At 41.4% G+C, this 26,559-nt stretch overlaps 1 protein-coding gene across 1 annotated transcript in view; it reads right to left on the bottom strand.

Annotated features, from left to right (window-relative positions):
• Window positions 1-26,559, bottom strand: part of LOC139944320 (guanylate cyclase 32E-like) — a 103,761-nt gene that overhangs the window by 62,815 nt on the left and 14,387 nt on the right. The window contains exons 2-3 of the mRNA XM_071941312.1: window positions 2,295-2,610; window positions 638-784 (exon numbers count right to left, since the gene is read on the bottom strand). Coding sequence (XP_071797413.1) covers window positions 638-784; window positions 2,295-2,610 — 463 coding nt within the window. The remainder of the gene's footprint in view (window positions 1-637; window positions 785-2,294; window positions 2,611-26,559) is intronic.

Here is a 26,559-nt window from a genome sequence, read left to right as displayed (position 1 = left end):
CAAGTGCGAATATTGGTCTTTGACAATTACCAAAAGTTTCCAGTGCCTTTAAGTTGTAAAACGCAGATGTACAGACTGTAGTAGTCATTTTATTGCTTGTCATAAAGCTAATGTTTTATCGGTCATGAAACTGCAGGAGATGTACTTGTGTGCAGGTATTCGTTTAGCACTTCGATAAACGTCGTTCTGGAGCTGGTACCAGAGTTTTTTTGTATTGCATCACGTAGTGACGGAAACGTTTTTGAACGTCATACACGTTTTAATTACGAAGAAATTGCTTTGTCCGAGTCTGAGTCCGTCCAATGCTTCGGATGGGACATAAGGCCTTTGGTCCCGTGTGTTGTGTAACACACGTAAAACAACCAAGTGCGCTTATCGGAAAGAGAAGGGGTTTGCCCCGGTGTTCCCGGTTTGATTGGCAGCATATTGCGCCATAACCGTGCAAACCATTACATGGTGGTTTAAATGAATAGGCTTCAAACTTGAAAACCTAACTCCACATACCTTGCAGGAGAAATTACTGAGCGCTTTGATGTGCACCTAGGGTGTGATAAAGAGATATTAATGACCTAGTTTTTTCATTATTATACTATAATGAGGGAGAAGGTTTATCAAGGGCGTTGGTGGGTCGTTTTACCTGTGAATAATTTGTCTTTCTGTTCTGGTTCGAATGTGTCTTGAAATATACTGACGACGAGGTATCTTCCGTCTTCTAGGAGCCCCATCCACTCTAAGTCCTCCATGAAGGCTTGAAGTTCGTACGTCTCACCTATAAATAAGTAGACTGGGGAAAGAAAACAAGTGGTTTTCGTTTTTAATTATTCACGCAGTACCTTGCTGGGGGACTATAACATTCAGGCTACGAATTAGTGACCAGCTTTACGGTACTCGACACAATTGGTTACTACCCGAAGTAATTGTTAGCATTATTAAAAACTTACTTGGTAACAAGCAATGGAGAGCTATTGATAGTATAAAACATTATGAGAAATTGCTCCCTCTGAAGTAAAGTTGTTTTTGAGGAGTAATTTCTCATTCAAATAAAGACTTTGGGCTTTAAGTTTTTTTAGGCATCTGAAGGCCACAGCAAATGTGTGCAACAAGAGTGTGTTTTTTTTTTTCACTATTTTCTTGCAAGATCAATTCAGTCAACATTTTCACAGATTTGTTATTATATGCAAATGTTGGGGTACACCAAGTGAGAATACTGGTCTTTAGCGTGTCCAGTGCCTTTAATACAAAATGTCGGATAAAAAATCTGGGGCGATCATCACCTATGTGCCTTGCAGCAAATCATCTGCAAATGATAAGGTAAAGCAAGTCAATTGAACCATAGAGTAAGGTCCTTACTCTATGATTAAACCAGCCGACGTGTTGACCAGTACTCTTGTCGTGTCTTCGGTTGTTGTATTTCCATTGTTGTAGTAACATAAATCCGTGTGTAAAATGACATGATTTGAGGGGGCTGTTGTTATGGTTTATTTGGAATGCGCCATGCAAATGCAAATCGAAATAGCACGTTGTACGAATCGTAACTACAGTTTGAATGCTGTATATTTGGTTTGCGGTAACACCATGTGTGTATCTACCTGCCAGGTAGAGTTGTTCTTAGGGAACTGTCTTGTTTTATTCTACTGCCGCGGAGTAGATAATCGGAGGTTCGGCAGACTTCTCAGTTCTGAAAAGAACTGTCCTGCTTATTAACTATTACCAGTTTGAATGCTACTACCAAAAAAAAAACGTCTTGTCAGGAGAGGAAAGATTAAATGCATTAATCAGGTTCATGAAACATGGGAATCCTTACAATCATGCCTTACAGTGTTGTTTACAAACAGTAATACAACGTGCAGCTTGGTTTACACAACGCGATCCCTGATTAGACAGGGTAACGTTGTGGATAGTGTTCATTGGGTCTAGCGAACCGCGCCACAACGTCGTCGCATCCGATTGGTGGGAAGTTCCCTACATATTAACTACATACATTGTCTTTGCGCTTATGTGTGATCCTAGCTTCGACAGTAAAACAAACACAGCTGTCGATTTCTCCAAACTCTTCCTGATTTAAGATTTAATTTTAGGACTAAGACGAGTTAAAGTCCGTAACCATAGACGTTACAAAGCATTGAACCCATTCTAAGTTAGGACGAGGTCCTAACCTGACATATGATTAATATTGATTAATGGCTGCAGGACTCAATGAAGTAATGGTGTAAAACCACACAGTTTCATTCATGAGTTTAGTCCCGTAGGTCCATTAATGGGGTTATGTAGCACAGTTTCACATTGTGACTTACTTCTCGTAGTTCTATACGAAGCCTCAATGATATCTAAAAGGCTGTCATCTTTCATGACTTCGTACGGGCTCCCAAAGTACGGCGAGATAAACTCCATACTGTGCTTCACCTCCACACCGTTGAGTGGCAGGAATTCCTCCAGGCTCAACCTGGCAGTCTGGCACTTGGGCTCGCTGCCGGCAACGATGGATACCACATGCCATTTGAAGTGCTGGAGGAGGGTGAGGACCGACTTGGCATACTGCTTGAATGTCGGGAACGTACGGGCGAAAGTACCGTATTTATCCTTGTTGCTCACCTCTTTCGCATTGCACATCTGTGGGAATAGACAAACCAGAAATCACTTTGGAGAGTTTCAACTTAAGATTTTAGAAGATGAATAATGTTGAAATATGTTTAGAAAAGAAACGATGTTAGAATCAAACCATTGTGGATGACTTTAATATCTGAATCAAATATTCGTTAACCACTGACCGGGTCAGCCTGACTCTGACTAGAGATTAGGTGATCCGATGGGACCCAAAATCAAGGTCAATTTTGACCCGGGAGTATTTTTTATTTTTAGTTTTAACACATTTTTATCCCCTGAGCTACTCTAACGGTGTGCCAAAGTTCATGCGTAAATTTAAGACACAATTCCAACATAATGTCCTCTATATCTGCCCAACTAACCATCGGGGCCCAATTTCTTGGCTCTGCTAACGGCCGAATTTCTGCGCTTACGAACACTATTCTCCACTTGCACCAGCCAAAATGTCCCCTCTAGCCCGTGAAACACGCTTGACAAAGGCACATGATTATCAGCTTCCGTAAGCGCCGATTCTTTGCTTGAGCCATGAAATTGGGTCACGTTGTGGTCTTTTAATAATCGGGCTTATTCAATAGGGGACTCGCCGTGTAATTTTCTTCAAAAAAGTTTTAGGTAACTATTGATACACAAGCTAAATGCCATTGACACTTTGACATATGTACACATAAATAATAATAATCATAATATAGGTATTTATATAGCGCCTTTAACAAATATTAAAGCGCTGAACAGTGAATAAAACCAGAACAAAGCGAGAAAGGAGAGAAAAACAGAACAACAAAAAGAATTAATGAGGAGGCTTTTTGAAGAAGTGGGTTTTGAGTTTTGTTTTGAAAATGGCAGTAGAAGATAATTCCCTGATGAGTTTGGGTAATTTGTTCCATTCCTTCGGCCCAGCCAAAGAAAAAGACCTGGAGCCGGCAGATCGAGAAAGCCTTTGCTCACAGCGAAGGGATTTATCAGAGGAGGAGCGCAGACCTTCTCTGCCAAGTGTATAAGAAGACAATAGATCGGAAAGATAATTTGGAGCAAGACCCTAGGAGCATTGGCATAAAGTAAATGATATCTCCACAACAATTCACTTTGGGTAAACAAAATCTTAACAAAGCCTTGCTTGAATTTGAGAGTATCCCCTCCACAACCAAACCTGTAACCTTTCTTGACTGAAAATGTCAAGTCTGTTCATTCTATATGGCTCCTTGCAATGCCAGCAAAGTCTCGAGTAACAGTTGTGTTGTTGGGTATCATAATGACAATATCACAGTGGTGATCGTTCTCTCTTGTACATTTCACTCGGATTTCACCACCGTTTAATATGAGACGTCGAGTGGGCCACACTTTGAATGTTCTTCCGTGTTATAAGATGAGAAAAAGGGGGGAGAAATGAAGGAAAATAACAAAAAAGCTAACGTCTTCAAACCTTGCTCAGAAAATACTACTCTCGAATTTCGATGGGGAATGTGACATGATCTGGCGTCAACAGTTAGAGAGACTTTGCTACTATGGTAAACCATGTGAAATACAATCCACATCTGGTTTTTTCCGCAATAGTTTTTTTTCTGACAATTTTGATTTCTTTTAATAACATTATCGGTTACCGCGTGATGACTGTAATAAAGTCTAGCCGTTATGAAGAAAAAGGATCGATTTCTCAGACTGAAAATTACAAAATTCTGGGTAAATTTATATATAATCAATGTTTGGTAATAAATGTAGTTTGGAGAGTAAAAGTAATAACGAATCGTCTTTCACCAAGGGAGAATAAAAGCCGAACCTCAAAACGCTACTGTCATTTGGCTTTTCGAGGGAGAGCAGGGGGATGGGAAAGCGCACATTCCAAGCCTAAGAAACCCTATCTGCAGGAAGTCATAGCCCGTTCAAAGGAGATTTTGTTTCCCTCAAACTCATATTATGACACCCAACAACAGATAGTGTTATCTTTCTATATCCCATATTACACTGCAACATTACCCGAGGTATCTCCCGGAAAGACTTTGGTTTGACGGTGAGTGGCGGTTTTATCTCACTCACGAGCGGACACCACTGGAAGTTATGACCCCATAAATATGACCCTAAACCCCGCGTGCCATCTCCGCTGGATACGGTCGTACCCCCGGAGTTACTTGACACGATCAGTGCCCATGAGTAATGTTGAGTATGGTATTAACCCAGACTCACAAGGGAATTGCCAACAAAGAGACAAACGTGATTTCGTGCCTCAAACCACACATGGTGCAAACACACTAAATAAACAGAAATATGTGCCCTGAAGTGCAGCTTTGAAAATTCATAAAGACAACATTGTGCCAATACATTTTAGTTATTTATGTTTGTTGTAGGAGCCGCTTGGGCCATCTTCTATATGTAAATCACCAGTGCACAGTCAGAATCATGGGTTCACATTTGTTTGTTCTTGGCCATTATCAACAAACAACAGTTTGAAAACCAATGATGAAGCAGTTATCCTAGTGTTACTTATTGCGAATAACAAGTACTTGAGTTTCTTGAATACAAGATCCGCTAAGAGTTCTCAATATTTATATGTTGTTCATTTAGTGTCTTTGTAAAGAAAATGTAACCATGATTCTGGCAATCTTCTCCTTAATAACGATACATTGTTTATGAATGAATTTCAACTGAAATTCCTAATTGACAGGAAATTTACTACGATATATACTAATGACCAAAGCTAAAATGTGTGAACCATGAAATGACAACGAAACTACCGGTGTCAATATCTGCGTCCATATTTAAGAAAGTCTAAAATCGTACCAAGCTCTGAGCTCTGAGACATGGGGATTTTCATGCATTAACAAAGCATTCGATCCAACTTATTTGACTGATTTCGATACATCAACTGTTCCTTTATTAATCGATTATCTGTTGCTTTAAGAAGTTGTATCGATTATGATTTATCTTCGGCAAATTTGATAAAACAATCAGTGTTAAATTTCATAGAACACAAACTAGCGATTACCAGCACAACACATGCTTACAGAACAAGGCTACCAGCCAAACTACCACGTTGCACGGTGAAAGGTATTATGCTGATCGATGTTTGGCAGAAAAGTATTATTTTAACGCTATTTATTAAACATAGCATTGTTCTCAAAAGCCAACCATGAATGTAAACGTTATAAAACACGGCAAAATCTTTGCTGATCAAAAAATAAGCACAAACTTGGGCGTGTCGGCAAAGCTTAATGATATTGAACCATGCAACCGGAATAAATCTTCTTATGAGGATCTTTCAGACAGCAGTGTATATTAAACAGCATGTCTTAGCAGCGGCTCGTTTCCGCAATAACTGGCATAGCGTACAGGCTAGAGGTATAACAATCCACCGCGGTTTATAATCAATAAATGATGACTACATTAGCGACCTATATATCACGCCAGAATGAGACGATCTTAATACTAGTTTAAGAGTGATTATATCCGGGCAGAGATATCATATTAATATTTAACGAGTAAGGTCCCGCCCCAGTGCGGGACGCGACACTGCTCCGTGGTTCATCAATCAATGCCGTGCAAGGTAGGAGTACGTGCCCGGGGGATCGTGAAGAAACAACCGCCCAACACGTCCCGTCGAGACGCTAGGGTAATACATTGTCGGACCGGGGAACACCGCTTCTAAAGCTCTCTTCAAACCACATCGGATGCACACGAGGCTTTCTTACAATCGGTTATTCTATAATTCAAACTTTAATCTCCCTTTCTAGATTATGCTTAAAGTCACCTGGAAGTGGTATTTTTTCAAAATAAAGCTTTTGTCACTAATATATGTGTTTTGATGAGTGAAATGTGAATAAACAGTTAACTAAGGTTTAAAAAAATCAGTTCTTATGTTATTTACAAATTTAAGAGTAGATCCCGACCCGAGAGGGCGCTGTTCGTGACGTCAATCGAGGCAGACTTTGCCTGTAATGCGTAGAGTAAACACAATTGCACAGTACATGTACGGACCAAGTCGTGAGTTTGTACGTTTCAAAAAAAAAAAAAAATGTTTTTTTTCCGGCAATGCCGACCAGGTGTATTGCTGCTGAATGCAGAAAAACACTTTTTGAAATGCACCAACTCACGACTTGGACGTACATGTACTTTGCACGTGTGTTTACTATACGCATTGCAGGCAAAGTCTGCCTCGATTGACGTCACAAAAGGGGTAGGCGGAGTCAGCCCCCAAACAACTTTATATATTTTTTAAACATATAAATCGTGACAAACAATTACTAAAAAAAATGTTTTATTGTTCGTAAGCATATACTCTTATGTTTGAAAAAAATATATATTTCCAGGTGACTTTAACACTGCCATGCCCAGAATTAATGTTCTCTTTGATGAACAACCATATCACTAATTTAGGTGTAACGTTAACTTTTAGTCTTCTGACCTATTTATCGGAATGCTGCTAAAATACAACAATTTCGTGGCACAAAATATGATGTTCCCTACTAATTAGTAACATTCACAGAAATATTTCTAAAACGTCTTAGCAAACAAAGCGCTGTAAATAAAAAAAAAATAAAAAATCCAACTTGGAAAACAAACGGGTCTTTAAAGGGTGTGGGTACTTTATGTAGGACACAAAACACATACTTCCTCAGATTTGTATTAAACTTACACGGTTTAAAAATAATTATGGTAGAAAGCTTCCCGTAAAATATTACGTGTTGTAGTTAGTTTAAATAAAAAAACGTCTCCCTGAGACGAACATTATTTTAGTATGTACAACGGGTTAAATTGAATCAACTGAAAACATGGATCAGTGATTTTCCCTTTTTTCATCAACAACTTTACGATTAATGAAGGTGTAAGGCTACATCTACGTTTATAAATTTACAGAAGTTATCAAAACTGTCATAATATATATGATCGAAAGAAGACAAGGAAAGTCGGCAAGAAATGAAAGAAAACCGCTGACCTGAATGACAAAAAAGTATGATCAAAACCCTCTAACCACGATGTTCGTAACTTGTGACTTTAAGTGAAAACTAAACTAAGTCAGCATGCATAACAAATGGAGCAGTCAGGTTAGCCTTTGTGTACGCTTTTAAAGGTGTCTTCTAGCAGCATTATAATAAATAGGTCAGAAAAAACAACCTGTGAGAAATTTCACACAATTATAAATTCAATCGATTTTGTGCATTCCTATTTCTATTGTGGTAATCTAATTAGCAAACGGTGACTTGTTTAGGCTTTCAATGCATATTTCCTCCACAGGTTTCTTTTGTGGATGATTGGTTTTAGGTAGGAACTTTTTGGCAGGAGTTTTTCTCCTGAGAAACACTAATCCTATACTCTCTAATTTTGAAAAGCTTTTTCAGTGGACATTGTTTAATTTTAAAATATCACTTAAAATGAATTCATCCGACACATTTATGTTTATTCGGATAATAGCCATTCTAAATCTGAAAAGTAAATGCTAACTGATCTGAATCAGATCACTGTGTGCTTTAGGCATCCAGCTACCGATAATTCAAGATGGCAGTTCATTAAAACTTTAAGAATAAAACTCAAGACAGACAAAAAAAAACCGTTAAATTATCAAATGTTTAACATGAAAAACAGAGGAAAATAATATAGAAAAAAAAAAACACGAAATAATTATTTTATATAAGGGCCTACACAAACAAGTCAATAAAAATGCATTCATTTTTTTCTTTTTTTTAAGCAAACTGCTAATAATCGCAATTTATAGATACTACATTAATGTCAAGTATCCTCATATATACTGGTAATATAAAAACAATGACATTTAAGTAATAAAAAGAAATACTGGTGGGTATTCAAACAAGCCCTGAACAGAGGTATTTGGTTAACCCACTTATGAGTCTCAGAAAAAAAGGGTGGACATTTAAGAAACTAGAAATAATCATGCATCTAACCAAGTGAATAAAAATAATTGATAAAAAAACACCCTACTAATAGACACTTTAAAGAAGTAAGATCGGGCCAAAACCAACAGGTAAACACCCGCGCTAAATTTTATAGATCTGCTTCGAAGCCGAACGTGGGCTTACTGTACGATTTCCATTTTAATGCGTTGCTTACAGTAGCACACGAAAAGGCAAGCTTATCTGCACGAAAATGATAAATGCAAATCCATGGTGAACGCGCAAGACGGCCGCCAATTGTCTTGCGAACATGTGGACAAAAACCGCTTACGTTTAAGCAATATTTTTCTGCCAAAGTTTGTACAAAAATGTGCTTACCGTTAAGAAGCGCTATGAAATTGAGCACTTGTTAAAGAAACATTACAGATTTGGTAAGAAAAAAAACCTCGTCTACCGCACAGATTAACATAACAAAAACACGGTCTAGTAATGACGATATGAATATAAAAAAAACTCTTTTCCCGTTTGGATTTAATTGCTCAGTGGGCGTTTTAATCTGATGTCATGCAAAATGTTAATACTGTTTGTCACTATTTTCTCGTGACCCAGATGGCCGACCGATCTCAAACTTCTAATAGGTTAAGCAGTTACGTATTATGGTGGATTACATGAAGTGCTGACACTGCCAGCAACTGTTTTGCTAGCAAATACCAATTCTGTAGTGTATATTAGCAATTTTGTGATAACAATATAGCTCATTTCTCTCTGGAGAACCATGGAGGTAGAAGAGAACTGACCTTTGAAGGCCTGGTATAACATCCAGGATAAGGCAGAGATGGATGCAATACATGGATGCATTATGATGTATATTAATTGGTGTGTTTAAGGTGTGGGTGGACGCACGACGGCAACGGCTAATATAGCCAGAACGAGACACACTGAGTAAATAGCAGTATTGAGCGCAGCAAGGTCACTATCAATAGTCGCTAATTGCTTGGCGAGTCTTTAATTGTGATGGACACAAACCGTATTGATCAGTGTCCGTATAATATTCTCACGCCGATGCAATATATTTCACCATGGTGATTCGTTCGATGGGGAAGACAATGTACCACAATATAGGCGCAGGTTGTGTCACCCCGAAATCAAGACCAAAAGTGCCTACCTACCACTCAAAAGCAATGGCAATTTGTCTAGTAATACGTGTACAAAAAAAACCAAGCTATTTTCGTGCTCAAGCAAATGTTGTCTTTAAGCAGCTCTATGAAATTGGCCCATGGGTCACTTATTGGTGCACAATCTCTATTGGGGATAAGTGCTCTTGCAGATATATGATACCCACCTCAAGCAATGAAGTGGATCACTGTGATGTATCAATTCAGAGTGAGACAACACCTTTGCATACATTTGGCAATAATTAATCAGTTAGCTGCGGACAAGTTTTGGATTGGCACCTTTATAATAATGCTCAGAAAAGAAAATCATCGTTTTGCTCTCCTTGGGCGCTTATTTCTCAAGCAAGACATCAAATCAGTTCTTGAATACTTCGAACATTGCAGGGATTATGTTGATGATATTGCCCAATCATCTGGGTAATAGGCCTAACTGTAAAGCTGGATAATCGGATATATAAACAATCGATTACTTTATACCACAGTAACATTTGTCTCGAATATGACCTCACATGAAGGCCCGGTCACACAGGCCCCGATAACGAGAACGAAAACGAGAACGATAAAAATGCACGCCCTTTGACGTGGTTGAATGACGTGGGCGTATTCTGCAAGGAGCAATTCAACCAATCGCGAGCGTGCATTTTTATCGTTATCGTTTTCGTTCTCGTTATCGTTTTCATTCTCGTTATCGGGGCTGTGTGACCGGGCCTTTAAAGGGAAATATTTTACGTTCTAGTGTTTGAACTTCAACAGCCATGTACCTTTTTTAATTGCCCAACTTTGGAGTTTTGAAAGTACGAAGACTTTTCTTAGACTTTTGACGTAAAAGTGGAAGGGTCACTGATTTTAGAAGTCTAAAAAACACTGACCGCTCATCAACCTGTCAATTTGTGTGCTGAGCTTTTTCAGAAGAGTTTTGCCCCTTGCCGTTGATCAGTCGATAGACTCATCCATGTTTGTATCATGTTATTTCCAGACACAATGGGTCGGACAAATTGGGCAAACGAGAGCTACATTGTGGGTCTGTTTGTTTAATGAAAAATACCAGTAGGTTTAATATTGCGTGGAACCCCACATTGTTTTTAACAGGAGATATAAAAGAAAATGGACCATACACAACACTTTGGGAAAGCAATAGAATGTCGCTAAACATCTCTGGTTTGTCAGACTCAATATGTGCACGAGCAGCAGGGGTTATTATGACCACCGTTTCGCATGTTTTGTAACTATCACTGCTGTTGATACTATTATCTGTTGGATGTCATCTTTAATTATTTCCGATTATTGTATGGACTGTCCTTATGGCAAATCATTTATAAAGAGCCTTGGGCCTGTCAGTCCGTTTTTTTTGACAGGCCATGTTGATTGCGCTGCCATTCACTTAATCCATGCATCTGAACTCGGAACCGTACGTCCCCATCAACTACTGTGCAGAGATTAACCCTATTGACGTGTATGGGTAAACCCCACATGTACTCGTTCCTAAAACAGAAACGTTACTAGCACAATTAAACCAATCGTAATTACACAAAAAAAGGTACATGAATTTTCGTCAGATGCATGTATAAAATTCATGTCCTTAACTTAACGGGAAAACACTTGTTTATTGCCACTGTTTATGATGTGATTGAAGATAACAGGTCAGAAAGAAATGCAATTTAATCATTGACATGAATGGCACATTCATGTGTGATTCATATATAATATGGATTTCACTGATAATTTAACCAGTCATGCCTTAACCAAACCTGCATCCTTTTTTCGTAAAGGATTATCGGTTTTCCATCTTTCAAATAGACTTAATCAAGTCAAGTTATCACTCCTCTGACATACTATACTACTGCCCGATGTGCCTGACTAAAGGCACAGCATGATCCCTGTTCCCACCCCCTTGGTGTTAAAGACACTGGCCACTATTATTAATTGTCAAAGAGCAGTCTTCTCACTTGGTGTATCTCAGCAAATGCATAAAATAACAAACCCGCGAAAGTTTGGACTCAGTTGGTCATCAAATTTGAAAGAGAACAATGAAAGGAAAAAACATCCTTGTTGCATTACACTTCGTGTGCTTTCAGAGTCATATTAAGAGAGGCGTCACCAGGCCTAACAAAAAAATAACATTTGAGTAGGAAATTAACCTCTTTCTCATAAACTATACGTTACTTAAGAGGGAGCCGTTTCATACTATCAACAGCTCTCCATTGCTCGATCCCAGGTAAGTTTTTATACTGACAATCATTTTGAGAAGTGACCAATAGTGTAGAGTGCCTTTAAGACTCGTCGATTTATATTCATCAGGGGTAAGACCTGACCACGCATTGACGCTTCTGATTCCTAAAATTTCTCACTAAATAATATTGATATTATCACCTCGGGTATGGAAGTGAGTTGAAACAAGACTCGACAGTGATCACGGCTGTTAGAGTACTACCGATTCAATGTTCATCAACTCAAGTCCATTGTTGAGGTAGACTGTTCTGTTAAAGTATATTATTTGGTTTAGCCGGTCGATGGTTTTATTCCTAAAAAGATTTATTTGACGATCCCCATGACGTGCTTTTGTGGGTTTTTAAACAATATTTTACCTGATCCCACCACTGACTGTTTACTATTGTTATTAATTCTGCACACCGTAAAAGCACGGATGGTGCTCTATGTGTAAAGGCTAACATAATTGACTGCCATCTTCCTGTGTTATGGAGACATGTGTAAACACATTAGTGATCACTCTCAGGTGTGGACACCGAATAGGCATATTATAATTAGCTTTCCAACACCGCAGTTTTCTTTTAGATAAAGATGGAATATCTCAACTTATCACATCACACCGTGTAATGAATGGACCTTTTGTAAATCGAAGTGTTTCATATTTTTAAATCAAACCTCTCTTCAAATTAATGACAGTACAAAACATTTGGTCAAAAGCTGCAAACATTACAGCGTTCGAGAGTATCGGGGTATTTTGAGAAACATTACACTACGACGTAATAAAGTAAAAAAGATACAAGTTTTCGTGCCTCAAATTTGAATCTGAGAATTCCAATTCCGGATTATTCCTCCAACGTGGACGGTATTTTCGAAAAGGTCCATTGTTTTCGTAGTTCTGAGCGTGCGCACATGACAGAGAACAATGTATTTAACCTAATAAGTCTGCTGCCACCAAGCGTCCCAAAAGTCTCCCATTATCTTAATGTTATTTATATATCAATTAACAATTGCTGTGTCAATGATGAATTAAAACTGCTCGAGTTTGTTGAATACAAGATGTGCAAATAGTTACTCAGTATTTGTATCAGTTTGTTAGTTTGGTGTCTTTGTAACACAAAAGTGAACCCATGATCGCACCATGCACAATCATTGGTCATGAGACCGGAAGGGATTCGAACCTACGACCAAGGTCATTCTGCTCTAACCGTGCCATGGGTTCGAACTCACCAGCGCAGCCCTTGTAAACGCCTGTTCATGTCACCGTACAACAGCGTTTCTTTGTATGCAGGGGTGTCCGGTATCACTAAAAACGGCATAACATTCTGCCCTTAACTTTAGTTAGCTTGTCATTTCACTAGTCCGTCTTTTTTTTACAAGTCAAAGTGTCGAATGAGATGGGTGCTTTTTGACACTGAACTAGTGAAAACGAACATGTTGTAGCATGAGCATAAACATCGAAAGCTTTACAGATGATTTGTAGTAAGTATAGTAAAAGTTATTCGTCAGCAATACAAAGTATTTCAGCGAATTCAGACACAACCCAATGGTCAGTAGAAGGGAATGGACATTTTTTAAGTACGATAAAAACAAATTATGCCACACTCAATGAAATATACATACATCACGTTTCCTTACCATATACCAAACCGCCTCTTTTCAGAGCCAATTCACTCAAGTTTTTACACATGGTTGATACCCGCAAGTTTACTATTTATACTAGTTTCTTCTCCGTTACGTTACGTACATTCTATACAGAAAACCCATTCGGTATTATAAAAAAATATATAAAAAAATGCAAATCTTTTCCCTTTTGGGGAAAAATAACCAGGTCATTTAAGAATGGGCATCCCACACGGCAATACACATACATAATACATGAGGGACTTGAAATAATTCACGATGAAGGTTATTTGTACATCTTCCGCATCTTAAAATATTGATGAATCAGGAAGTATTATCAATATATTAAACAGAGTTCTAATAGAACACTATTAGAATATTGCAGAACCGTACTACAAAGACCTGGACTTGAAGGGAAATGGTCTTTACTTTTCTTCACGGTGCGTTTTATCTACTTGAGGTTGGAATTCTCCAAGGGCCAACGATTTGTCCGAATGGTTGTTTCGTCTTTAAGTGGCACATCCGGGATAATGCATACACCGCCCCGGTCCATCACTTAGAGGCAATACGTCAAATTAAGGTCCGGTCACGTAGCTGTTCCGGGCCCGATCCTGTTTGGTCAACGTTTCGGAACTCTAACTCAAAGATCCTGTGTCACCACTGAATATAGGATAGGGTTTACTCATGACAGCTGCAACGGGCATTGGAAGCATATATTCTTTTAAAGCACCCCCCTCCTCTCAGGTAATCAAATTAAGAAAATTATTTGATTGGTCTAGATTCCAGAACATGTTGTCAATTCAATTAGCGGCGAATGCTTCCGTATGTGAAAATGTTCACCTCATTTGTGTGTGTTCAAGAAGGGAGACCATGTTCTGATGAAAGCATTTGTGGCGGACCCGCAAATTAAAGTAAAAGGAACAGTGAGATAAAGAGAGTCTTAACCTGATAACAGAGTTCAAGCATGGTACAAGTAACTTTTCGTGCTGCAGGAACACTCTCTCCATTTATTATTTATCATGATTTTGTTCTTCATATTCTTTTGGATTATAAGCCACGGATGCGAGGAGAGGGTCTTGTGAGGGGGAGGGGTTCACAGAATGTAAAATTGATAACAGAGTTCAAGCATGGTACACGTAACTTTTCATTTGCAGGAACACTTTCTTCGTTTATTCGATATAATAATTTTGTTCTTCTTTATATTTCTTTTGGATTAAAAGCCACGGATGCGAGGAGAGGGTCTTGGGAGGGGAGGGGTTTACAGAATGTAAAACTGATAACAGAGTTCAAGCATGGTACAAGTAACTTTTCATTTGCAGGAACACTTTCTCCGTTAATTCGATATAATAATTTTGTTCTTCTTCATATTTCTTTTGGATTATAAGCCACGGATGCGAGGAGAGGGTCTTGGGAGGGGGAGGGGTTCACAGAATGTAAAATTGATAACAGAGTTCAAGCATGGTACAAGTAACTTTTCATTTGCAGGAACACTTTCTCCGTTTATTCGATATAATAATTTTGTTCTTCTTCATATTTCTTTTGGATTATAAGCCACGGATGCGAGGAGAGGGTCTTGTGAGGGGGAGGGGTTCACAGAATGTAAAATTGATAACAGAGTTCAAGCATGGTACAAGTAACTTTTCATTTGCAGGAACACTTTCTCCGTTAATTCGATATAATAATTTTGTTCTTCTTCATATTTCTTTTGGATTATAAGCCACGGATGCGAGGAGAGGGTCTTGGGAGGGGGAGGAGTTCACAGAATGTAAAATTGATAACAGAGTTCAAGCATGGTACACGTAACTTTTCATTTGCAGGAACACTTTCTTCGTTTATTCGATATAATAATTTTGTTCTTCTTTATATTTCTTTTGGATTAAAAGCCACGGATGCGAGGAGAGGGTCTTGGGAGGGGAGGGGTTTACAGAATGTAAAACTGATAACAGAGTTCAAGCATGGTACAAGTAACTTTTCATTTGCAGGAACACTTTCTCCGTTAATTCGATATAATAATTTTGTTCTTCTTCATATTTCTTTTGGATTATAAGCCACGGATGCGAGGAGAGGGTCTTGGGAGGGGGAGGGGTTCACAGAATGTAAAATTGATAACAGAGTTCAAGCATGGTACAAGTAACTTTTCATTTGCAGGAACACTTTCTCCGTTTATTCGATATAATAATTTTGTTCTTCTTCATATTTCTTTTGGATTATATGCCACGGATGCGAGGAGAGGGTCTTGGGAGGGGAGGGGTTCACAGAATGTAAAATTGATAACAGAGTTCAAGCATGGTACAAGTAACTTTTCATTTTGCAGGAACACTCTCTTCATTTATTCTATATAATGATTTTGTTTTTCTTCATATTTCTTTGGGATTATAAGCCAGGGATGCGGGGAGAGGGTCTTGGGAGAGGGGGGTTTATAGAAAGTAAAATTGAGTGTGGGCGGTTCTTTGCGGGCAGACAAATCGCCCTCAACTAAAAACAAAACAAAAAAACCCCGAAATATTTCATAATTACATGCAGTCTCGTTTAAATCTTATGCCGGAATATACCCAAAGGTTAGACCTAATTTCGGATAAGTCTGACTGAGGTTCTTTCTAGAGTTCAACAGGGTGGTAGTGCTTGAGTGCTTTGCTAGTATCATGCTACCCGTACTCGAATTAATCTTTCACAAGTTTCCATGACCAGTTTCCATGTTCGTTTACCAAACTATAGTTTCTCGAAACCCAGATGTTTATTAAATAACGGACCTCCCTGAAACCCATCGATACCGAACGATCCAAATTGAATAACCCAAATATTTCAATCATTTTGACATCGTGAGTTTTTGTAATGTAAAGAAAAGGCTAAATAAACCGCTGCCCAATGAACACATACCGACAATTCTTTTAAAAAATGCCATCACTAGGCCTGGTGGTTTTTGTTTATATATATTTTTTTATTAATCCTACTAATTCTCCGGATTATAACTCCTCAAAGCCCAGATGTTTTATTAGACAACGAACCTCCTAAAATAAAAAAAAACAACCACTTAAATAACACGATGAATTTCAATCATTTTGCAAAAAGCTATTATAAAACAAAACTGCTGTCGAAAACCTTTAGTTCCATCCCAACCAAAGTGCTCCAACCGTCTATCCACAGAGGAATACACACGAACACCGACAAGAACCTTTCACTAGGAAATGAAAAACAACATTATCCACTTAGCTATCAAAACATTTTTTTCCTTTTTACAAGTTTTAAAACAAGCCGAGTAGCCATCTCGATTTATTTAGCATGTTTATTTAGTTTATGAATATAGATCCTAACCCGTTTATTGGATTTAGTTTGCGGGTAATATATTCCAGGCACAACAAACACCCCTCTTTTTCTGATAGTAGGAGGGGATGAAACACAAATACAACTGGATCACCATGTTTCCTTAAGGTTGTTACCCTCCTCTGATGTATTTAAGGTCTGTAGTACTAGTTATGATATGCACTTTCTCCTGAACACGACAGCCACTTTACCGTTAACGGGTTGGGTGCATGTATTCTCAATTAAAGCATCCCTGTGGATACATCTTTTGTTCTTTCCATTGTCTATGTATTATACTTAAGATATCCCTATAGATTTTGTACACAAAATTCCTTGTGTATAGGCATTCCGGTCCTTAGAATTTCCCTGTCATGGGGTCCATTTATTTTCCATTTTTTGTGTTGTCCCTTGTCTCCGATTATGCGAACACAAGCTTGGTAAGAGTAAACACTTACTATTCGTACAAAATGGTTTAGAAATTGTCAAAGTGCCTATTATACTAGTTATTAAGGTATCCTTATGTTTAGACTCGTGTGAAGGTAGCCTCACTACATGCACACGAGTCTAAACCTTGATCTTTATGAAATACATGTGTAATGAAATTGTCTCCGTATCATTTAACAGAGACACAGTATAGTCGTTTGTTTACTCTACTTGCTAGCTTGTTTGCATCCAATTATAAAACAAGTAGGCCTACGTCAATGAGTTGTGATTAATTTAAAGGGCAGTTTGAACGAATTTAAAATGTTTGTTCTCTTTTTTCAGAAAGGTAAACGAATTTGTAATGATTACATACAATTAATAAAAACTCAATACAAAGTTGTTCATAATGTATCTAAAAGTATGTTGATCAGTGTCACGCTGGGCCACATGCCCAGTTTCACGAAAATCCCTCATCACGGAAAAGCCCCCTTTGCACCTATCAAAACAGCACTGTGACGTCACACTACGGACTCGATATAAACAAGACAGTGGACAAGGCAAAGCAACCAAGATAAACAACCTTCACCAAGTCCCTGTTGTGACGTCACGGCACGGGCTGGGTTTTTTATTTTACGCTGGTTTCCGAGGCACTGGTTCCAGTCACTTCAGTGTTAATTTCACTTCGTTATTGTTATGGGTCTTTGCTGGGAACCAAGCAGGGCATCGCTAAAGACGGGGAAGTTCATAGGCTACAAACGACGAAAATGGGCTTGGGATGAGGGTGGGGGGGAGGTTGTCAAATTTCAACAAAGTTACAGTGGGGAAAACTTAACACTACTGAGTCATGACTCAACACACCATGAACAAAGATACTTATTCAAATTCGTTTGCGTGATGTCTTTCAAGTTGATCTTTAAGTGTTCAGCCATTGTTAGATGAGTACTCTTTGGTTGGTTTTTGTCAACGAAAACCTACGGTTTGTCCCCTGTCAATTACCCTTAACACCCATGTTTTAATTTGTAACTATGAGCTGCCAGTGATGTTAGGTGTTTCACCTTTACCTGGCATAGGCATACCAAGTAAATATTGTATACTATGCAATTCGATTACTGAATTGTTTGGTGGGCGTTTTCTATCCTATTATAACTTTAGTCCATCAATGTGTCACACTGAGTTACAAGTTTAGTACATCAGTGTGTCACCGAGTTACAAGTTAAATAAGTGTAATTTGACAGTAATTCATTTAGTGTTCATGCTATAGCTTTTACTTTGTTCTCATGCACGTGTATTATACATTTTTTGTTCTATAAAAAAATCCCTTTAATAAAAAATAAAAAAGATTTTGTATCACATTGAACCGAACTTAAAATGAGGAATTTTAATGTGTTACTATGTGAAGAAGAATTCCAGATGGACTGTGTGATGCTACGTTGGTTGAGTATTATAGGCCCTAAAGCTACGGCCCAGTTAAAATATGAGCCGTGTTTCTTGAGAGAGGCTGGTGGTGTTATGTTACACCCGGGGTCCCTCGGCTATGCTCTTCAATATTGTTTTGTCCATGACAAACCGATGCATATGTTGTAAGCGAGCGTAAGTTCAAGCTTAAGCCTGGGCTAGGTAAGACTTAACGCTGTGCTTCCAGAAAAGTAAGTTAATCGCTTATATTGAGAAGGACGCCCTGCTGGGGTTGCATTTATCTTAGATATGCCAGTTCGTGAAATTGTAATGACACATTAAGCCACAATGTGTGCTTGTCACGCTTTCTTTATATTACTCTTCACAATATCTAGATGAATAGGCTGGAATACAGTTACAATTATCGAAAGGGTTCTTTGTTTAACACTATGCAGTGCAGAATGCGATATCTTAAGTTAGCGTGACAGGGGAGTAATTCTATTCACCTTGCCCTATTTCATGCCTTTGATAATACACACATCATCCCCTGGGCAAAATAACACTACTTTTACTGAAACACACAATTTTACTATATGCGATTCATTCACCTTGTTGCACAGGAAAAACACTTAAGGTTCTTATTTTCCCTCTGTGCCATCTTCCACTTCAACAACGATTAAGATGGAAATAGTTGACGAGAACATCATAAAACAGGTCAGGCAATGTCTCAGGCAATGCAATATGCAACGCAGATTCTTCTCTAACACTGCAGCTTCAAAACCTATATCGTTCAAACTAAACGTGAAGTGCAAGACCTAAGAGTTTCGAGTGTGTGGAATTACGTGAAGCCAAACACCATGTCGATCGTATGGTGGCCCCGAAGGGACATCGCATATTGCAAACGTGTGCGCACACGTATGCAATGTCGTGAAACAAATCGCGAATATATGCGCACACGTATACAATATCGTGAAACAATTCGCGAATATGTGCGCACACGTATGCAATGTCGTGAAACAATTCGCGAATATGTGCGCACACGTATGCAATTTCGTGAAACAAATCGCGAATATGTGCGCACACGTATGCAATGTCATGAAACAATTCGCGAATATGTGCGCACACGTATGCAATTTCGTGAACCAAATCGTGAATATGTGCGCACACGAGTGCGATTTGTTTTGCAATGTCGTAAATTTTATTGCATACCATGTTGCATACCATTAGGATGATGTCATAGTTGTGGATAATTTGTTACCGATCTAGGGAGTACTGTGGCGCTACAGCAGGCTCCCTCTGTAAAGCATGTGTATACCCAGGAACTTGGCACCAGGCCAAGGACGACCACACGCCTCGCTTGCCTCACAACAAAGGCTACTGCTGCAATGACTACCGCTTATCTCACTGTTGGAAAGAAACCCCCAGATCATTAGACATTTTATTCAAAGGTATGCAACATGGTATGCAATAAAATTCACGACATCGCAAATAATATTCGCAGACGTGTGCGCACATATTCGCGAATTGTTTCACGACATTGCATACGTGTGCGCACATATTTGCGAATTGTTTCACGACATTGCATACGTGTGCGCACATATTCGCGAATTGTTTCACGACATTGCATTCGTGTGCGCACATATTTGCGAATTGTTTCACGACATTGCATACGTATGCCCACACGTTTGCGATATGCGATGTCCCTTCAGGGCCACCATACGATCGAGTTGACCGTACCGTAGGCAAAGGGAATGTGGGTGGGCTTTTGTGTTTTACACTATAGCCTATTTCCGAATCCGGCCTAAATCTTATTATGACAAGGGTTTAGGGTTAGGGTATTCTTTTGCACGACACGAAACAAAATGTCCACATATTTAAATTAAAGTACCACGGTTTGAAGGTACTGGTGGTAGAAAATATCACTTGCTGCTGTGGTTTAGTTTTTTTTTTTTTTTTGAAAATTAGCAAAACAATTTGTCACGAAAATAATTTTGGTCTAAAGAAACGAAAATTATTTCAGCATGTACAATGCATTACGCGCCTCTCCTTAAATCTTAGCTCCGTTATGTTCACCCTTCTTTCTCAATAACTTGAAGACTACTGAAGCTGGGAGGAAGTGCTGAGCGGTGGGTATAGGGGAGGCTCTAATTCCTGGGGATGGTAGGTAGGACTGAGCTGCACTGTGGGTATAGGGGAGGCTCTAATTCCTGGGGATGGGTGGTAGGGCTGAGCTGCACTGTGGGTATAGGGGAGGCTCTAATTCCTGGGGATAGGAGTAGGGCTGAGCTGCACTGTGGGTATAGGGGAGGCTCTAATTCCTGGGGATGGGTGGTATGCCTGAGCTGCACTGTGGGTATAGGGGAGGCTCTAATTCCTGGGGAGGGGTGGTAGGGCTGAGCTGCACTGTGGGTATAGGGGAGGCTCTAATTCCTGGGGATGGGTGGAAGGGCTGAGCTGCACTGTGGGTATAGAGGAGGCTCTAATTCCTGGGGATGGGTGGTAGGGCTGAGCTGCACTGTGGGTATAGGGGAGGCTCTAATTCCTAGGGATGGGTGGTAGGGCTGAGCTGCACTGTGGGTAAAGGGGAGGCTCTAATTCCTGGGGATGGGTGGTAGGGCTGAGCTGCACTGTGGGTATAGGGGAGGCTCTAATTCCTAGGGATGGGTGGTAGGGCTGAGCTGCACTGTGGGTATAGGGGAGGCTCTAATTCCTGGGGATGGGTGGTAGGGCTGAGCTGCACTGTGAGTATAAGGGAGGCTCTGATTCCTGGGGATGGTAGGTAGGACTAAGCTGCACTGTGGGTATAGGGGAGGCTCTAATTCCTGGTGATGGGTGGTATGGCTGAGCTGCACTGTGGGTATAGGGGAGGCTCTGATTCCTGGGGATGGGTGGTAGGGCTGAGCTGCACTGTGGGTATAGGGGAGGCTCTAATTCCTGGGGAAAGGTGGAAGGGCTGAGCTGCACTGTGGGTATAGGGGAGGCTCTAATTCCTGGGGATGGGTGGTAGGGCTGAGCTGCACTGTGGGTATAGGGGAGGCTCTAATTCCTAGGGATGGGTGGTAGGGCTGAGCTGCACTGTGGGTATAGGGGAGGCTCTAATTCCTGGGGATGGGAGTAGGGCTGAGCTGCACTGTGGGTATAGGGGAGGCTCTTATTCCTGGGGAGGGGTGGTGGGGCTGAGCTGCACTATGGGTATAGAGGAGGCTCTTGTTCATGAGGATGGGCGGAAGGGCTGAGCTGCACTGTTGGTATAGGGGAGGCTCTAATTCCTGGGGATGGGTGGTAGGGCTGAGCTGCACTGTGGGTATAAGGGAGGCTCTAATTCCTGGGGATGGTAGGTAGGACTGAGCTGCACTGTGGGTATAGGGGAGGCTCTAATTCCTGGGGATGGGTGGTATGGCTGAGCTGCACTGTGGGTATAGGGGAGGCTCTGATTCCTGGGGATGGGTGGTAGGGCTGAGCTGCACTGTGGGTATAGGGGAGGCTCTAATTCCTGGGGATGGGAGTAGGGCTGAGCTGCACTGTGGATATAGGGGAGGCTCTAGTTCCTGAGGATGGGCGGAAGGGCTGAGCTGCACTGTGGGTATAGGGGAGGCTCTAATTCCTGGGGATGGGTGGTAGGGATGAGCTGCACTATGGGTATAGAGGAGGCTCTAGTTCCTGAGGATGGGCGGAAGGGCTGAGCTGCACTGTGGGTATAGGGGAGGCTCTAAATCCTGGGGATGGGTGGTAGGGCTGAGCTGCACTGTGGGTATAGGGGAGGCTCCAATTCCTGGGGATGGGTGGTAGGGCTAAGCTGCACTGTGGGTATAGGGGAGGCTCTGATTCCTGGGGATGGGTGGAAGGGCTGAGCTGCACTGTGGGTATAGGGGGGAGGCTCTAATTCCTGGGGATGGGTGGTATGGCTGAGCTGCACTGTGGGTATAGGGGAGGCTCTGATTCCTGGGGATGGGTGGTAGTGCTGAGCTGCACTGTGGGTATAGGGGAGGCTCTAATTCCTGGGGATGGTTGGTATGGCTGAGCTGCACTGTGGGTATAGGGGAGGCTCTAATTCCTGGGGATGGGTGGTAGGGCTGAGCTGCACTGAGGGTATGGGGAGGCTCTAATTCCTAGGGATGGGTGGTAGGGCTGAGCTGCACTGTGGGTATAGGGGAGGCTCTAATTCCTGGGGATGGGAGTAGGGCTGAGCTGCACTGTGGGTATAGGGGAGGCTCTTATTCCTGGGGAGGGGTGGTGGGGCTGAGCTGCACTATGGGTATAGAGGAGACTCTTGTTCATGAGGATGGGCGGAAGGGCTGAGCTGCACTGTGGGTATAGGGGAGGCTCTAATTCCTGGGGATGGGTGGAAGGGCTGAGCTGCACTGTGGGTATAGGGGAGGCTCCAATTCCTGGGGATGGGTAGTAGGGCTGAGCTGCACTGTGGGTATAGGGGAGGCTCTAATTCCTGGGGATTGGTGGTATGGCTGAGCTGCACTGTGCGTATAGGGGATGCTCTAATTCCTGGGGATGGGCGGAAGGGCTGAGCTGCACTGTGGGTATAGGGGAGGCTCTAATTCCTGGGGATGGGTGGTATGGCTGAGCTGCACTGTGGGTATAGGGGAGGCTCTGATTCCTGGGGATGGGTGGTAGGGCTGAGCTGCACTGTGGGTATAGGGGAGGCTCTAAATCCTGGGGATGGGTGGTAGGGCTGAGCTGCACTGTGGGTATAGGGGAGGCTCTGATTCCTGGGGATGGGTGGTAGGGCTGAGCTGCACTATGGGTATAGGAGGATGGCTCTAAATCCTGGGGATGGGTGGTAGGGCTGAGCTGCACTGTGGGTGTAGGGGAGGCTCTAAATCCTGGGGATGGGTGGTAGGGCTTAGTTGCACTGTGGGTATAGGGGAGGCTCTAATTCCTGGGGATGGGTGGTAGGGATGAGCTGCACTGTGGGTATAGGGGAGGCTCTATTTCCTGGGGATGGGTGGTAGGACTGAGCTGCACTGTGGGTATAGGGGAGGATCTAATTCCTGGGGATGGGTGATAGGGTTGAGCTGCACTGTGGGTATAAGGGAGGCTCTAATTCCTGGGGATGGGTGGAAGGGCTGAGCTGCACTGAGGGTATAGGGGAGGCTCTAATTCCCGGGGATGGTGGTAGGGCTGAGCTGCACTGTGGGTATAGGGGAGGCTCTAATTCCTGGGGATGGGTGGTAGGGCTGAGCTGCACTGTGGGTATAGGGGAGGCTCTAATTCCTGGGGATGGGTGATATGGCTGAGCTGCACTGTGGGTATAGGGGAGGCTCTAATTCCTGGGGATGGGTGGTATGGCTGAGCTGCACTGCGGGTAAGGGGAGGTCTATTTCCTGGGGATGGGTGGAAGGGCTGAGCTGCACTGTGGGTATAGGGGAGGCTCTAATTCCTGGGGATGGGTGGTATGGCTGAGCTGCACTGCGGGTAAGGGGAGGCTCTATTTCCTGGGGATGGGTGGAAGGGCTGAGCTGCACTGTGGGTATAGGGGAGGCTCTAATTCCTGGGGATGGGAGGAAGGGCTGAGCTGCACTGTGGGTATACGGGAGGATCTAATTCCTGGGGATGGGAGGTAGGACTGAGCTGCACTGTGGGTATAGGGGAGGCTCTAATTCCTGGGGATGGGAGGAAGGGCTGAGCTGCACTGTGGGTATAGTGGAGGCTCTAAATCCTGGGGATGGGTGGTAGGGCTGAGCTGCAATGTGGGTATAAGGGAGGCTCTAATTCCTGGGGATGGGTGGAACGGCTGAGCTGCACTGTGGGTATAGGGGAGGCTCTAATTCCTGGGAATGGGAGGAAGGGCTGAGCTGCACTGTGGGTATAGGGGAGGCTCTAATTCCTGGGGATGGGTGGTAGGGCTGAGCTGCACTGTGGGTATAGGGGAGGCTGTTATTCCTGGAGATGGGAGGAAGGGCTGAGCTGCACTGTGGGTATAGGGGAGGCTCTAATTCCTAGGGATGGCCGGTAGGGCTGAGCTGCACTGTGGGTCTAGGGGAGGCTCTAATGCATCATTCACTTTGAGTAAGGTTCAATGTCATTGCAAAACCGTGATCTACATAGGTATCAAAACCCCTCAAATGCAGTTCTTTTCTAAAAACATTATTGGTAGTACAACACGCACTCTACGGTGATACGACCCTTCTCACACTAAAGTGCTATTCACACCACAGCAGTTTAACTGGGGTCACTTGTTTATTTTGGGGGGTAAAATTTATGTAGCAATGTTTGGCAATTTGTTTACATGTGAACTTGAAAAGTAGATTTTTGCTTTTGTTGTCCTTTCACACGAGGTTTATTTTGTAAAATTTTACAGTCATGCTCACTTTAGCAAGGTACCCTCGTTTAATTGCTCTTGTGTGAAAGGGGCTTAACTCAAATAACGACTGGCCACACTAAATAAAACAAAGAACATTATTATTTGTTTTATATTGCAAAAACTGTATATTTCAAGTAGAAGCTTTAAACCAAACATGTCAGTACAAGCGATTATTTTGTTTTCAGAATCAGAATTTTACTTTCCGTGTGGGCAGACAGGTGAATATGTTACTGTGCCTTTGATGCAGGCATGTAATTGCTCAAAGGCTGTCAAAAGAAAGATGCTTGGCTTTCATGGCCATCGTATATTTATCTTTTGAAAATGCTATAGGTAGAATAACAAGCAGTGCGCCATTTCTAAAACCTTGAAAACCATTGTTACTCCACGTCTACTTGCTCATAAGGCCAATCCGCAATGGCACAATAGCCAAACATCTTTCTCAAACAGTTTGTGCCGAAAACCATTAAATGGATAAAATAAAAAAAAAATAAAAAAAGGGTCTCATACAAACGTAGTACCCCATCAGGAAAATACTGTATTTTAAAGCACCTTCACTGAGTGGCGGAAAATATGTGCGCATAAGAAGCCATTATGATTATCATCATCAAAATTCACAATCTTATCAAATACATGTACCTGACGTCATACACCGACGATAAACCCATTGTAATGATTGATGCCATAGACAGGAAGGCACATCCAACCTGAATACTATTGTACAGTTCCATTAGGATTAAATTAAAAATGAACAACCTGGGAATTAGTATTATATTACTGTTTTGTTGTGAATTTATTCCCGAGTGTCCGTTTTATAATGGTGCAGCCGTTCAAAATCAATTTGTAGACAAATTTCGGCGAAAAACAGCCTGGCATTTTTTAATGATTCAGTATCCATGACAGTACGGCACTGTCACTTAAAGGAACACGTTGCCGTGGATCGGTCGAGTTGGTCTTTGAAAAGCGTTTGTAACCGTTTTTATAAGATGCATATGGGTAGAAAGATGTTGTAAAAGTAGAATACAATGATCCACACAAACATGCCTCGAAATTGCGTGGTTTTCCTTTTACCTCGTCGACTAACACGTCGGCCATTTATGTGGGAAAAAATTTTGACTCCCATAAATGGCCGACCACGTTAGTTCGCACAGTAGAAGGAAAACCACGCAATTTCGAGGCAAACTTGTGTGGATCATTGTATTCTACTTTTAAAACATCTTTCCAACCATATGCATTTTATAAAAAACGGTTACAAATGCTTTTGTTTTGACCAACTCGTCCGATCCAAGGCAACGTGATCCTATAAAACATGACCAACGTGGATGTGGCATGATCCCAGTGCTTATAAACCGCTCAGCACATTCATGGTTAGCTTCATAGCAAGATACTGTCCTTAAGAATGGATTTCTCAATGTTAAACCAAAATATGGCTTGATAAAAGACAACGCTGAGGGGCAGCACGATTTATTGTAGTACAACAGTAAATGTAATTGAAATAATAACAACCAATGGCCTTATGTGGAGTTGCATTATTCAATGACGTATTAGAAGCGAAAGAAGTGGAATAAGTGTTGACGTGGCCGAGTTCCCCCCATCCTTTCCAGGCACGTTTTGCAGTCGCATCATTGACGAAAATATTTCATAAAAATCATTGTATTAGTAACTGCAGAAATACACACCA

Source organism: Asterias amurensis, chromosome 11 (genome assembly GCF_032118995.1).
Source record: "Asterias amurensis chromosome 11, ASM3211899v1".
Taxonomy (NCBI): Eukaryota; Metazoa; Echinodermata; class Asteroidea; order Forcipulatida; family Asteriidae; genus Asterias; species Asterias amurensis.
Note: the sequence above shows the minus strand (reverse complement) of the source record. Positions and strands in the feature narration are given on the sequence as shown.